This window comes from Panthera leo, chromosome E3 (assembly GCF_018350215.1).
Source record: "Panthera leo isolate Ple1 chromosome E3, P.leo_Ple1_pat1.1, whole genome shotgun sequence".
NCBI lineage: Eukaryota > Metazoa > Chordata > Mammalia > Carnivora > Felidae > Panthera > Panthera leo.
In genome coordinates, this window is record NC_056694.1 from 34927551 (window position 1) to 34943721 (window position 16171).

Genomic DNA, 16171 nt, shown 5'->3' on the forward strand with positions numbered 1-16171 from the left:
ACTTCCCTGAAAAACTGTGAACGATGTTCAACGGTTACAGCATAAAACATGAAAGTAAAGGTTAGTTCAAAGAGTGTACATGGAGGCTAAGAAAAGGCACCGTCTCAGTTTTCTTTGGGTTGGCTTCATGTCTGGAATGCAGAAGTTAGGAGGCACCAGGCCAGGTCCAAAAAAAATAAAAAAATAAAAAAATAAAGGCTTCATTGCTTCTAACAGCACGGTGCATGGAACTTTGCCAGTAACACTAAAGGGGCAGGCATCTCTGTTTTATTACAAAGAAGTGATCATGAAAGCTTCTTTTGCATGTTCTGAAAGTCATGTGGTCTGTTTCTGGGTGACAATTATGAGTGATTTCACTAGATCATGCATCATGCCTAGAGGGTTTGTATTTTGATAACAGAAGCAAGGCTGTGCTATAAACAAGGGTATTGTGCACATTTGAATCCTATACTCCATGAGTAGTTATTTCTGAAAACAGTCCTGTGATACAATGTGTCCTGTCAGTGGTCTGGGTATATCATAACCACCTCTCTCACTCACCTAGGTACATGTACACTTCTAAAGGTAAGGTAAAGAATCATTCTGCTCAAGAGCAAGCCATTACAATCAATTTGGAGGAAATCACACATTTCTTTCATGGGATCATCAAGATTTCAAACATAAAGAAAAGGCACTCTCACGAGTGCTTCCTGAAATAAGGACAGAGCTCAAGACTGAAGTAGCCAGGCCAGAAGCAATATTTCTTACAGTGAAACACCCAGAACCAATGCCCCTGATCTGTTCCTTTCGGCCCCAACTGGTGTTTTAAAAAGACTCTGGCTCCACTGTGGCCATAACTTCTTGACCAAAGACTGTTCTATGAAAGAAAGAAAAGAAAGGAAAGGAAAGGAAAGGAAAGGAAAGGAAAAGTAAAGAAAAGAAAAAAGAAAAGCAGGAAAGAAAGAAAGAAAGAAAGAAAGAAAGAAAGAAAGAAAGAATGAAGGCAAGCAAGCAAGCCTGAACTTAGAAGATTTAATGCCAAACACTAGAATAAATTCATCCAAAGGAGGAGGAAATAAAGAATATCAAGTACCGAGTACATGGTGGGAAAAAGGTAACCAGAATCGTAATGAACAGGCCCTGAAGCCACAAATTAAAAACAAAATGTGAGGCTCTTGCAGCGACCATCAGGCCTGCAGAAGTTGCAAACTTCACGGCTGAATTACTAATGGTCGCAAAAGTTGTTTATGAACACCGCCAGGTTTTAGGCAGTTTGAGAAGAGAACTTCCTCTTTTGTCTTGTTTTGGTTTCAGTTTCAAATCCCCATGGCCGCATTTAACCAAAGAGACAAAGGAGAAAAGCCCAAAAATCTTGGAGAGGGTTTTTCTCTGCAATCACCCCCATTCTAGCTCCTGTTAAAGTGAAGGGACAAAGGGAGAATAGAGCAATAAAAGGCAAAAAGAGATCTCAGGTCCAGCTGACTTGGAAAAGACCTGAGGGGAATCAAAATGTGGTATCTTACAGTAACTATGGCTGCAAAGAAACCACACTTAATTCTCTCAAGTGGAATGTGGGGAGCCAATCAGAATGTGTACAGATGCCTTTCAGTGTGACTCAAGCCACCAAGCTTGTCGTATAACCAGAATAGGCTTGCCACCACCAATGCTTGGCTGGGAACAACAGATTTTTAGCTTTGAAGTTCCATTCTTCAGAACAGAGGTTGTAAACCAAAGAGGCCTCAGCATTATTACAAAGAATCCAGGAATCCGTATGTGCCTGAACATTTTTATAGCTGAAACTCCTAAAAAAAAAAAAAATCTTGCGTACTTTTCAAATGAGCACAGATGCTGTTTGTGATGAGCAAAATTAATTTCAATATTACTGAAGGCATGCTGCATTTTCTTAATTGATACTAAGCGTATCTATCATCTTGTCAAGTCGACGACGTCTTGTCAGTTGCTTAAAATGTTTCATTTTTACAAACACTGGCTCTGAAACCAGTAGATTGTGATCCTAGTTTGACAACCCGCAGTGTGTTCGGTCTTTGGCAGGACTCAGCCCTGCACCGCTTGCCCTGGCCCCGTGAAGACACAGAGGCTCAGATATCCGTGCAAGCAGGATGCCTTCTTCGGGAGTTCCAGCTGTGGATTTTTCCAATACGTCTCTGACTTGGCTGTGTGGTGACTTTTAAGATAACAGAGAAGACCAGGGAGGGAAGTGCACCCGCAGGGGGGCCGCTGCAGTGAGTGACACTCTGAAAGACCACCAGGATGGTCATTAAGAGGGCCAGATTCAAAGCCAACATCCCACTGACACCTGACGAGGGAAGATGGACCACAGAGCAAGACTTTCTAACCTGACGTGGCAAAAGGAATCTAATTCCTCTGGCTGCCATCATTCAAACCTGGTCTCACTGCTTTACACACACTTAACCTCCACTTTCACTTTGAATGCTCTGCACTTTTCAAAGTCATCTTTGACCTGAGAGTGCCCGAGGGTATCTCTACTCGGCAAGAGTTAGAGGGCTCAACTCAAGGTTATTACCAAACGAGGAAGATAAAAGTGCAGAAGCTGACCTTTTCCTCTGAAATGTCAGGAATCAAGTCTGGGTATCTGAATATGAGGACGCTTGCTCTGTCTTTGTGTCAGATGCATACTTGATAAACATCACGCATGTTAAAGAAATAAAAGGTGCAAGCAAGCTAACCCCACAGTCGCAGAGTGATGAGCCAGCGCTCCCCTTTACATGAGGGGGGGAGGTGAGGTCTACTCTGCCCGGGGTTAGGCATTAAAGTTTGGCTTCTTCTTATTCCTTCTGTAACATTTGCATCTATCCACGGACTCTTAGAAGAAGAAACTCCAAGCAGCCAACCTTTCCTCTAAGTCAAATGCTAAGGCTGTGGTTCTGTTCATGGAATCCACAGATACCTCCCATCAATACTGGGATGGATGTCATGAACAAACAGGCTGAGTACGTTTGCAAAAACAATAACAACAACAACGACAACACAACAACGACAACAACAAACGAAGGATATCTAAGCCCTGTCAGAATTTTATCCTTTGGTGGAACTGAGCCCAAAGACACGGCTAACTCATTCCTTCTCAAGGTGAACACTGCACCATTTCGTCCAGGAAAAGAATCAGAGTCATGGCGTCCTACAAGGAAGCAACCCTATCATTTATTTTCTCTAGGTTGGTCGTGGCTTCTGCCCTCCTCTGCATTTCCATCATGGTGCCTTGGAAAGGCACCTCTGTGGGGGTAACGTCGCAGTAAAAACCTATGAATCCTCACCACCAACTCCAGGAGAATGTATATGGCGGGATGCAAGTCAGATTTAGATGTCTTTAGCTTTTTTTTTTTTTTTTTTGGTTTTGCTTTTTAATGAAGTTTTAGGCAGAACTAATTATTCTCTAAAGCTGCATCTGAAATCCAAATGCACAGTGCCTGGGAAAGAGTGAGGTATATGCAGGAAAATGTCGTGATAACTTGCCAACTACAATAGAAGAACCAAAAAGACACAAAATGTTTATTTCAGCCGTGATGTAGGGTCCCGGGCCACTTGATTTGGGACCATCAGTGAGATTCTTTCAATGCTATTTTATCTGGGAGCTCATTTTCCTTCTGACTTTCCCGTTCCTAATTAGAAGAGCAGCATTTGGCCAAGTGGGAACACGGTGAACACATACAAAATGGATACTGAAATCGTGAAGAGATTCTGGCCAAAATACAGCTACAGACTAGGATCCAAAATGCCTTTCTTTTCCCCTATGTCCACATCTCACCTTCAGAACTTACATGAAGAGAGGGCTCTGGGGACCCCAGAGCAGGCACTGCAGAGGAGAAACGCACTACTTACGCCAAACATTTGTCGGAGGTCCGGATCTCGGAACCGGAAGGGGATGTTGGAGACATGCAGCCGTTTGGGCTGGGACTTGTTTTCTGAGTTTTCAGAAGGTTGTGTCTGGGGCTGGCCATCCGTCGGTGCTGCGTCATCTGTCTGCTAAAAGGACAAGAGTAAAGAGGCTCTGAGTGGACCTACGTGCTGTTTCCAAACTGCTTTTGCTTCCCCTAAATGGTCGGAAAATGCTGGAACAGAGGAACAAGGACAAGGAAAGAAGTGCTGGGTCATTCATTCATTCAACATTTCTGAATACCCCCTGAGAGCATAACGTGGATCTGGGATTCAGTAGCAAGAAAAGCGGACAAAACTCCCTGCCCTCGTGGAGCGCAATTCTTATGGTGGGGGTGGGGGGCAGGAAAGGCAATGAGCTCATTAACAACGAAATATGCAGCTGGTAGAAAGAGAGCGCCAGGAAGAAAAATAAAGCAAGGGGATGGGTGGTTGGTGTGGAGGTATTGGGGGAGTTTTAATAATTAGGCAGAGAAAACCTCATCACTGAAGCTAGGAGAGGGTGTATCCCTTAATCAAAGGTGTCCAAAATCTTAAAACATCGCCTACCTAATTGTTGAGAGTGTGAAGATAAAATATTAGCAAATGTAATAAAACATTTGAAAAGGTTGTTTGGTGCTCTGCAGTCTAAGTAAGCATCTGATTGACTTAATTTATTATTAAGGCTTGAACTTCTCGTTTTTTGATTGTGCAGTTCTATCGTGTCCGTTACAGCTGACCCCGTGTGGCTAGTTAAATCTGAATGAATTAAGATTAAATAAAATGTAAAATGCAGCTTTTCCTTGACACTAGCCACATTTCAAGCACTCGATAGCCACCTGGGGCTAGTGGTTTCCATGTCAGACGGTGCAGGTTTAAAGCATCTCCAGCACAGCAAGACATTCTGTGGACCATGTTGGTGTAGATAAGGTTACATTATTAGCATAACTCGTTACTCTGCTTCCCGTTCTTGCCAAAATGAGTCTGGACAACATGGTATTACATCGGCACCTGGATATGGGCAGGAACCAGGAGAAAAGTCATGGTAACATTTGGTATCCTGATAGTCATGACGGATACGGGTCCTCTTGGTTCTAGAGATGCTTCTAGAAACTTTCTCTGCAATTAGCATCTCTTGCCTCTGGGTGGCAGTGGATGCCATTCACATCAGTCAGTTGCTTCTCCAAAACCATGATGGAAAACCTATGTGGAAGCCCATCAAATTGATGAGCAAGGAACCAGCCTCACCTACTTATAAACAGTTTAGAAGCATATTAACTGGGACGAAACTATCAATGCAAGCAGCCAGGTGTAAAATAATAAAGATACAGAGAAGGAAACAATTTCACAACGAGAAATATGTATTTTTATATATTAAAAAATATGTATGTTTATTTTATATACATAAGTGTTTTATATATGCCATATATACATTTTGATATATATTTATCAAAATATACATAATATATATTAAAAATATATATAATATATATAATATTATATAATATAATATATATTATATATGAATATATATAATATATGAATGCAGCCATATATATATTATATATATTATATACATTATATATATTATATTATATATTATATATATTATATACATTATATTATATAATATAATAGATATTATATATATATATATCAAAATAACATGGGCATAATTTGTGACTGCCTCGTCAGTACGTGTGTTTATTGGCAGACTTCATTTCCATTCTCCTTACTGATACATCCTGAATGGCATTCTGATGCTGTTAAAAAAACTTTTATTACTATATTTTTAGCGGGGAGAGGGGCAGAAGGGGAGGAAGAGAGAATCCCAAGCAGGCTCCACTCCCAAAGTGGAGCCCAACTCAGGGCTGATGCCATGACTGTGAGATCGTGACTTGAGCCGAAATCAAGAGTCGCATGCTTAATCCACTGAGCCGCCTGGGCGCCCCCTGAATTGCATTCTGAAAGCAAGACCTTCCCAGGGGCTGGCAGAAGACTGTTCCAAGCTGGTTTGGTATCTAAGGCCCCCCTGGATGACCTTCTTCAACCTTGAAGTGCTATGTCATGTCAACAACAACAATGCACTTGGCCATTCTGTCTATGCTGTTGGAGTGAATAGGCAGGAGGACGGTGATAGTCCTCTAACCTGGAAAACGAGTAATAATAATAATGCACACCTTCTAAGGCTCTGCAGGGACTGACTGCAATCACATATGCCAACTTGGCAGAGTTTTTGTCACATGGCATACGGTCAGTAAATGGAAAGCAATGAATATTTTAGAGTTATGGTGATTTTTTTTTTAAATGTCAAAACGAGGAGTGAAAAACCCTCTCTCAGGTAAAGGAAAGGTTCTCATGGCTCCTTATACATATTTTTACTGAGCAACTACTAGACACTGGATATATAAGTCAGGCCTCCAAACACATTCAGTTTCCAGTTCAGAGGAAGAGAAAGAGGGTAGAAAAAGACAGTTGCAAGGCTGGGATCACAGGGAATCATAGAGGGCTGCGTAAACGTAAATAAGGGACACGCTGCAGGGCTGGATGCCTTAAGAGGCTTGCCAGTTCTGGGGGGTTATGTTTTGAGTGGGAGGTGTCTAACAGAACAGATGAAGGGGGCGGATGCTGTACCCGCAGTGTGCAAAGCACATGCAAAGACGCAAAGGTGAAATCATGTTCTGGATTCAGGGGGCTTCCACGTGTGATCACTGGTCACTGCAGGTCATGTGAAGGAAGGACGGAATGGTACACTGTGGGGGTAGTGGCGGTTGGGTTACAAATGGCCCTATGCATAGAGCAAGAGTATATATTTCATCATAAAAACTGTGACGAGCCACCTATGATCATCGCGGGGCATGATGTGATCAGCACAGGACGCCAGAGCTGAGCTATGGCCGACAAAAGATACATGCAGGTTGAATGGCTGGCTGAATCACTGACTGAACAGCGGAAGGGATTACAAGTGTATCAATAAAGTAACGAGTGAAGGAGCAAACAGTCTGCTTGGCACCTTCAAGTGAGTCAAAACGCAGTCTTATAACAGCGAGGCCCAAACAGAGCAGGAATGTTTTCTCTGCTGGTAATAGGAGGTTTGGTTACACGACAAAGCCAGCGACATGTCCTTGAACCACATGGTTGGGGTCTTAGTACTCTAACCTAAGAAGCTCTGTCAGCACAAGCAGCTGCTGAGACCCTGAACCTGCAGCTCTAGCTTCTTTCCTCTGGAAAGAAGTTGCTGTTCAAATGCAAATTAAAACAAATTCCTTCTCATCCCAAGAAAGAAACTTAGATTTGGATTTGTACAGAACGGCTGGATGTTTCAGCTTAATAAACCTAATTAGGAATTACAGAGATTATGATTAAACATATTAAATGATTAATAGCATTATGCCGCTCATGTGAAAATTAAAATTAATCATCTTTAGTCAAACAGGACTTTGGAGAAATCTTTGCGTTGTTCCCTTTGATAAAAAACATACAACGCTCAATTAATCATTTTGTAGTGTGGGCATGTATACAAATGCTCATCAATTGTTATGTCGGGATACCTGTGTATTAAAGGTAATTTTTAAAGATAACATGTAAAATGGAAAATAAACCAACAGTGTTTCAGAGATCGTGGGTGGATGGAGAGGAGAGGGAAGAGGATGACGTCAGGATCCAGAGGCCGAGAAAGAAAAACAGATCTGTGAGCTCAAGCACGCCTGCTTACACATTGGGACGTAACACAAGTGGACCAAATGAGACCGGGGCTGTGCAAAATAGCTACTCCGGAGCCCGGGGCACGGTGGGGGTGAGGCCTTGCAGAGTGGTCCTCACCGACTCTCATGATGAGTAGGTCAGGATGAGGGCCTTCCCCTTCCTTTCTCCTGGGAACTTTCAGGGAAAACATACTCAGGACAAGCCTGAGTTTGAGGTCGTTGTAGTCTCCTAAGAAATTACCACAAATGTGGTGGCTGAAAGCAACAGCAATGTACTCCCTCAAGGTTGTAGGGGCCAGACATCTACAGTGAGGGTGCTCTCAGGACCACACTCCCTCGGGAGGCTCTGTGGGAAGGCCCATCTCTACCTCTTCCAGCTTCTGGTGGCCTCTTGGCTTGGAGTTGCCTTTCCCCAGTCTGTCTCTGTGTTCATACGGCCTTCTTCCCTCTGTGTGTCTGAGACTCACATCTCTGTCTGCCTTTTTGTTCTTTATAAGGACATTAGGCACTGGGTTTAAGGCTCACCCTAGATCTTGGCTTGGGATCCTTAACTTAATTACATCTGCAAGGACCCTTTGTCCAAATAAGGCCACGTTCATGGGTTCACAAGGGTCAGGACAAGGACATATCTTTTGAAGGCCACACTCAACCCACTACAACCCTTTATTAAACAAGAAAACAAACTGGAAGCACATGTAGGATGGGTAGCTGTAGTCAAGGAGGAGATTCATTTGCTACCACTTAAGGTGGCCTGAGGTTCTCCAAAGGGTTGGCCCCACACTAGGTCCATAAGAATAGAGAATGTCTCTGCCTGAGCTGTCCCAGGTTCCCATCTGTCGCCCTGGGAACTTTAATGAGTTCCCGAAATAGAGGAGACTGCAATCTTCCCTTTGCCAGCCTGGGCGCCCTGGCCACCATTCCATCCCTAGCCCTGGAGGTACTGACGCCCTTCAGCAGGACTGAGACGCGCTCCACCAGCCTCCCGAGAGGCAGCCGATACTCCAAAAGCAAGGACAGGCCTGCCAGTTCCCTGAGCCTAGAGCTGTACCTCACACAGATGGCTAAAGCGGTCACGGCATCCCTGAGAAGGTCGGTGAAGCTTACGGCGAACGCCCAGAGTGAAACTTCTACCGACAAAAATAAAATAACGTAGAAATTCTAAGAAGGTTGCGCAGGGAACTGCACATCTAGAACGTGTATTCCCCAAAGTCAGGGGCTCCCTGCTAGGGAGCTACATCCCCCGAGGCTGGTGCCTGGCAAGGCTTCCTTGGAATTAATTGCTCGAAGAAGAACTCTTGATTTATCCCTGATTTTTTTTCCTAAGTACCATTTTGGCTCTAAGTGGGACGCAGCTGAACTGGAAAGATACCTCATAACCATGTTTCAGAGATCAGAAGATAGAACATAAAGACCAAGCAAATTACTGCTGATCTGCTCGCTCAGAGATGAGAGGAATTTGAGAAAACAAAGGATGTTCGAGGCAGAAGGAGAACGGCCAGGGCACTTGCCCTCTCTGAACCCTCTAGCCCAGGCCCTCATTCTGGGCTGTGGTATTCAGTATGGCCTGGCCCTGACCCCCTTGCTTCTTTTTTTAAAAAAAAAAATTTTTAATGTTTATTTATTTTTGAGACAGAGAGAGACAGAGCATGAACGGGGGAGGGGCAGAGAGAGAGGGAGACACAGAATTGGAAGCAGGCTCCAGGATCCAAGCCATCAGCCCAGAGCCTGACGCGGGGCTTGAACTCACGGACCGCGAGATCGTGACCTGAGCTGAAGTCGGACGCTTAACCGACTGAGCCACCCAGGCGCCCCGACCCCCTTGCTTCTTGAGGCTCCCCAGTCCTTGCTCACTGGCCACCTTGTTCCTCCTTCCACCCACTCGGCAAGCTCCCTCCTCAGGCTTCACACCGGTTATTCCTCTGCCTGGAGAACTCTCTCCCCAGATGCCTATGTGGCCGGCTTGCCCCCTCTTGCCCATCGGCTGTCTGCCCAGACATGACCCGTCTGAGAAATCTTCACCTGCCCGTTACCAAAGTACGTATCACTTCTTCCTTTTAGGTTATGTGCTTCTGTTATTTTCTGCTGTGCCTGTCTTCTCCACCAGAACGCAAAGTCCACGAGAACAGAGACTGGGGAGTTTCCATTCACTGTTCTGCCCTACACCTAGAGCAGTCTCTCTACCAGAAATGTTGATGTGGGGGCTGCTTAGCTCTTTGACCTGGGGCTGTCCTGTGCACCATAAGATGTTCGTTCAGCAGCATCCCTGGCCTCCATCCTCTAGATGACAGTGGGACAGCCGGAACTATCTTCAGGGGTTCAGGTGCTCCCTGTGGGGGGCGGAACTGTACCGACTGAAACCGCTGATCTGGAGCACATGGAAAGTTCTCAGCAAGGGCCTGTGGCGTCAATGAACAGGTCTGGCTTTGGTATCAGCGAGCGGCACAAATGCTAACTTCACGTCTCTCACTCTTAGTTGCGGATGCATAAAATCGTAAATGCACATCTGTCCTGGGCCCTTCAGACTGGGATAATGTAATCCAAGTCTTGCAAACAGTTAAGTCCCATGAACAAACAGGGAATGCGTATCATTACTATTATTAACAGCGTTAAAACCATCGGGGTTTGTTCTTTCCTCGGGCGTGTGGATACGGACGACCCTGAGATGCAGAGGCCCCATCACGCAGGGGAGGCTGCAGGACCCCACACGAGTGGAAAGTCCATTAACCCTAAGAGGTGTGTTTCCAGGCAGCAGTTGGCAGAGGTTCGAAAATAAGCTCATTAGGATGGCAAAATCCAGCTTCTAGTCTGGCCCAGTTCGAGAGCCCTATTAGGAGTCAGGATGTGTGCCGCAGAATTTTTCCTAATAAACAAACTCCCCAGATATCGGCGCAGGTTATAAATGTTAAGAAAACACCACCAGCACTTTAATCTCCCGAAGATCACTTAGTGCTTCCGCAAAGACCTTAATAAAGAACCGCGGGGCTCCCTCTGCTATAATCGTTCCTAATTCAATGAATAGCTCTGAGCAACCCAAGGCTAATCCTGGTGAAATTGGATTTTGATATCGACCAATCCGGGGATGACTGTTGGAGAGAATCCGCATAGTTTTTGTATGTGCCTTTCAGATTCTGGCCCCGCCCCGCGGGCTCAGCTCTGAGCCCATGAGGCACTGCTGAGCTCACCTGTGTGCTATCTCCAGGGGGTGACCAGGTACCTAGTGGTAACGCAGGCCGAGGACATTTGTAGCTGGGCATCCCCGAGCTAAACTCCAGTTCTGTCACATAGGAGCCGAGCTCCTTAAACCCTTCTGAGCCTGTCTCCTCAGATTCAAGTAAGGATAAAAGGTTCCATCACCAAGGTGTCTGTGGTCTCAGGTTGCTGGAGGCAACATAGGTGACCATCACAAGGGCGGATGAGTAAGATGTGGTGAAGCTGTCAGCAGAAATCAGAACTCGGAGAGAAATCAGAGACTTTGAAGCACAGTGCTGAGTGCCTGTAGTAGGGGCGTTAACCCTAATAAAACAAGAACTGTACCGAATTATATTTTGCCACCCCAAAATACGCCTCTTTGGCACAAGGGTTATTTCGGGACAATTATTTTTGAGAAACAGCAGACACAGGAGAAGCTCCAAAAACAGTAGAAAATACCCTTTTGTAAGAGACATTCACATTTATAAGGAAATTCTCCATTTACAGGGGTGTCTTCCTCTCAGGAGGCACCAGGAAGAGAAAGTAAATCTCTAGAAACTCTCTTCAAAGGATGAGTCAAGGACCTAAATCTGCATAACCACCTCACCCTTATTTACCGTGCTTTTCCTAATAACCTCCCCATCGCTGGCTCCCCTGGCCTCCCAACATCTTTTGTCTTCAGCTGGAGATGATGTTTAAGCTGGTGGCTTGGGCCATGCCAGGGAGTTACTTGGTTTTCTTGGGTAGGTACCCTGTCTACAGAAGGTAGACATGTTATTAAATTCCTGTTTGTCTCTTTTATCACAGGGTGTTTCAGCCAAGAACCTAGAAGAATACAAAGAAAATTATTTTCTTCCCCCGCACGATGGAAATTAAAAACTCATGCACTCATCACATAAGACTAGATACGGTTCAGGGACAGTGATCACACACTTTAGAGCAGCCATTCAACAAAATAAAATAGGAGTCACATACAAAATCTTAAAGTTTCTAGAAGCCACGTGTCTAAACAGTAAAAAGAAATATGTGGAATTAACTTTAAGGATGTATTTATCTTAATCCAATTTACCAAAGCTATTATTTCAGCGTGTAATTAATGTAAATGATATTTTACATTCTTGTTTTTCTGAGTCTCTGAGATGTTCAAATAATTTGTACTACAGCTCATCATCTCAATATGGACACTGCATTTTCGTTAGAAATACCTCATCTATATTTAGACTTTGAAAAATTGGCAGTTGAATAGCCAAGATTTTCAAAACACACCTAAAAGGCTTTTAATAATGGAATCAAGTGTCAGTGTCTAAATTTTCATTACAGTTGAGTCTAATTAAAAATTCAGTTCCTCAGTCATACCAGCCATGGCTCAACAGATACCTCCAGCTGGCAGAATAATGCCCCCTTCGAAATATTAATATCCTAATCCCTGAATACAGAGTTCACAGACTTCCTGAAGGGTGCACAGATATCCACGGATCCCTGGATAAGGACCAGTGCTGTGCGAGGGCATTCCACTCTCCCCTGAGTTGAGGCATCTGATGCTGAATACTACCAATGCCTGATTGCTTATGAGCCTAGTGTGGAATCAGCTAATGGGTCGGGTAATGGGACGGGTACTAAATATAAAACTGTGCTGAGGTCCTACTGTGACCCTGGTATCTTGCTAGGCATTTTTCATACCTTATCCCACTGATTACCGTAACAGTTTAAAAAACTGAAGCTCAGAGAGGTTAAGTTACCTGTCCAAAATTACACAGCTAGGAGATGGCAGAGCCAAGATGGAACCTAAGATATCTAACTCCATTTGCTGGACTCCATATTCCAGACCCCAATGGCTTGTCAAGGCCAAGGGGAAGGTGTTATGGAAAGTCTAAAGATAGCCCAGCCCTAGAGGGCAACTGCTAAGCACTTGCATAGAGGAGTGAATATTCGCTGGAGGTCTAACTGCCTGAGCTCTCTGTCTGGGCTGGAACCAGAGTGATGAGCTCTGCGAACAGGGCTCTATCTCAACCAGTTGGCCAAAATCAAACCAAACCAGGCGGCTTCAGATGCCTCCTCCGAGCCCCTAGAGTCCTGTGCTCCCCTCTGGTGAGCTCTCATCAACCATGTATGTTTCTTATTATCAGATTACTTACCTGTCTGTGCTACTAGAACATGAACATCCCAAAGACAAACACTACACTGAATCATTTTTGAAGCCCTTTACTGTGCCAGCAAATATTTATTGTGTCATTCCAGAACACCTCTTGGGGCCCAGCTTCTTTTGTCTCCATGAGCATCCCCAATTCTGCCATGAGGGTGTCAAAACCCAGCACCCAAGCCAGGATGCTAATGAGCACAACTTCCCCCCCCCGTACAGCCTAATGAATATCCAGCATATCTCCTATCCTGCGGGCTTCCTCCCCTCCATGCCCAAAGTGCTTTACAGTGATAAATAAAAAGTGTCCTTTTGAATAGCCAGCTGCTTCTTCCTCCTCCACCAATCAAGTTATTTCTCAGAGAGAAAAGCTTGTGAGTGTCTTCGAGGCATTATTTGATTAAGTTGACAATATTATGTGAGCGATGGTTGAGTACCCACTGCGATGTACTTTGGACCAAATTGATTTGTGTAACGAACACTTGCTCTGTCTCTTCTTACAGCCTGAATAGTGGTCTTGATTTAGCCAGTAATGCTGGGCACCAAGCGAATTTACAGGGTCCACAGTCCCTCTCTCTCAATCTGGAGAGAAGAGCAAAAGAAAGGCTGGAGTGACATAATTCAATACATTGTACTATAAGCTCAGAAAATGGTATCACAGAGCTCTGCAATATACCTATTTGATTTGATTTGTAAACCTGATAAAAAAGCAATCGAGAAAAGTTCAGGGGGAAAATATATATGTTCTAAGCAAAAAATGTAACGATATTGAATGTGTACAAAGAACCAAAGTCCTGGGGAGGGGGAGAAAATCATGCATACTAAATCAACTTCATACCCTGCGTTAGACAATATTGCACATTCTCCATTTAAAACGAAGCAAGATTGTGCGAAGTTATTTTCCATTAAAAATAATAATAATGGTAAGCCCAGGGAATGTGAATTAAAACCCACGTCTCGGGTTTTCTCACAATCCTACTTCAAAACGGGGCTCGTGCAGATTCACTCAGCTTCCTGATTTTTCATTTTAGCTCTGTAGGCAAACAAATAAGTTAATCACACAGCTTTGGATGTAGTTAATGCCTCCTTCCTAGCTCGGCAGGGCGGATTCCACAGCCAGGTGACACAGATTTAAGAAACTCATCACATTTCCCTCAACCCGAATAAATTCAATGCTTTGCTAGAATGATGAAATTCTTCAGAAGGCAGAAGCCCTGCGGGACACAGAAGGGCTGACTCCAAATTCTCTTGCTCTTTTTTTTTTTACCCTTTGAAAGTATAGGATGAGCATTCAAGGGGCCAAGTGTTTAACACCTCAGTAAAGGCGATGGGCTGCATAGGTGTCTGTATAAGTACACTCGAGCTGCTGTAACAAAACCCCACGGCCAGGTGGCTTCAACCACAGTCATTTACTTCTCCCGGTTCTGGAGGTTGGGAAGTCCAAGATCAAGGCGTCAGCATATTTGGCTGCTGGTGAGGTCTCTCTTTCTGGCTTATAACCTCCCTAAGTCCTCTTCTGGTGGAGGGAGAATGCTGTCTCTCTCTTCTTCTTCCTATAAGGACAGATTCCCACAGGAGGACCCTGCCCTCATGACTTCATCTAACCCTAATTACTTCCCAAAGTCCACACCTCCAAATACCATCACGTGGGGGCTTAAGGCTTCAGCATAAAGGGGAGGGGACGCAATTCAGTCTACAGTAGTGTCATTAAAGGAGAGCCTGTGAATACCTGGGAATGTGACATGTTTTGTCCTGGGGAGAGAAAGGAATTTCAATGGGCTTGAAACCAGCTGTTTTCTCATCCAGTCATTCAAAATAGATTTATTGAGCACCTACCACATACATATATATATGTATGTATATATGTGTGTATGTATATGTGTACGTTTGGGAGCTGGTGTCTACTTCTCAGTGGACAGGAGTCATAAGACTCCAGAAAGAGCTCTTTCTTTCCTTCTCCATGTTCAAAGTTTCAGTTTTTAGTTCCAGAAACAAGTAATTGAAAATAACTACCACTACTAATAACAATAACAATAAACATTTGTAGACTCTGGAATGAGTGATCTGGGTTTGAATTCTAGCTTTACCACTTCCTAGTTGTGTGACTTTGAACAAGCTCCTTAACCTCTCTGGGCCTTGTTTCCTTGATCTAGAAAATAGAAATATTATTAGCATTGCCCCAGGTGAGTCAATATATCTAAGTGCCCTTCCTGGCCCTTAAGTGTGATGATGATTAACATCTAGAATAGTGCTTGACATCTGATAGCCATTTAATAAACATTGGTCACATGATTAGCACTCTGCTAAGCTCTTAGCATACATTGTATTTCATTGCATCACCTGATGACTCAGAAAAGAAGATTCTATCATTTGTCCCCATTTTATGATAAAGGAATGGCTGTTCAGAGGGGCTAAGAACTGCTTCAAGATGCTCAGTCAGTACATGGCAGGCGGTGTGGGAGAATGGTTGAGAGCCCAGGCACCACACTTCCCGAGTCAAATCCCTTAATGACATCTAAAGACGATGCAACAGCTTTCTGGCCATGTGGTTATTAAAAACTCAGACCAGGGGCACCTGGGGAGCTCAGTCCGTTAAGCGTCTGACTCTTGATTTCAGCTCAGGTCGTGATCTCACAGTTCATGAAATTAAGCCCTGCATTGGGCTCCGCACTGACAGTGTGAACCTGCTCGGGATTCTCTCTCTCTCCCTCTCTCTCTGCCCCTCCCCTGCTCATGCTTTCTCCCTCTCTCTCAAAATAAATGAATACACTTAAAAAATACCTCAGGCCAATCCATTTTAAAGCTTCCAAAGTCAGTAGGATTCAAATTCTCTTCCTATTACTCCAGACCCGTGTCCTCATAGGCTTGTGCCATGATGCACCTGCCTCAGGCAGGGGACATTTCCTGCTTCTTTGCCCCTACTATCCAGCACTTGGCTCTGTCTGCTAGAGGGAGCTGCCTCTGGGATCTTCTTCCTCATTCTCCTCTTAGGTCTTTCTCTTTTGGAGTTGGGGTTTGGGGGAAGAGACTGTGGGGGCAGAGGGCACCCACCCAATTAAACAAGATGCTTCTTGGTGGTCAGAAGCAAGTGCCTGTCTCTGCTCTCTCTCTCATTCTGCTGGAGCTCATGGGCCACTGGGGGCTTCTGTGGGTGTGGGGGAGCCTGAGGTGTAGGTATGCTTGGGTTGCTTGGGGGTGGTGAATTGCCAATCCTTCGTCCTCTATTGCTGCAGAAGGTAATGTATCGTCAAGGTCGGCCTGCAAGCTG

At 44.5% G+C, this 16171-nt stretch overlaps 1 protein-coding gene across 19 annotated transcripts in view; it reads right to left on the reverse strand.

The window, feature by feature from the left end:
- RBFOX1 (RNA binding fox-1 homolog 1) overlaps window positions 1–16171 on the reverse strand; it is a 1461670-nt gene that overhangs the window by 126948 nt on the left and 1318551 nt on the right. For all 19 annotated transcript variants that reach the window (XM_042921406.1, XM_042921400.1, XM_042921398.1 and 16 more), the window contains one exon: window positions 3841–3984. In XM_042921406.1, coding sequence (XP_042777340.1) covers window positions 3841–3984 — 144 coding nt within the window. The remainder of the gene's footprint in view (window positions 1–3840; window positions 3985–16171) is intronic.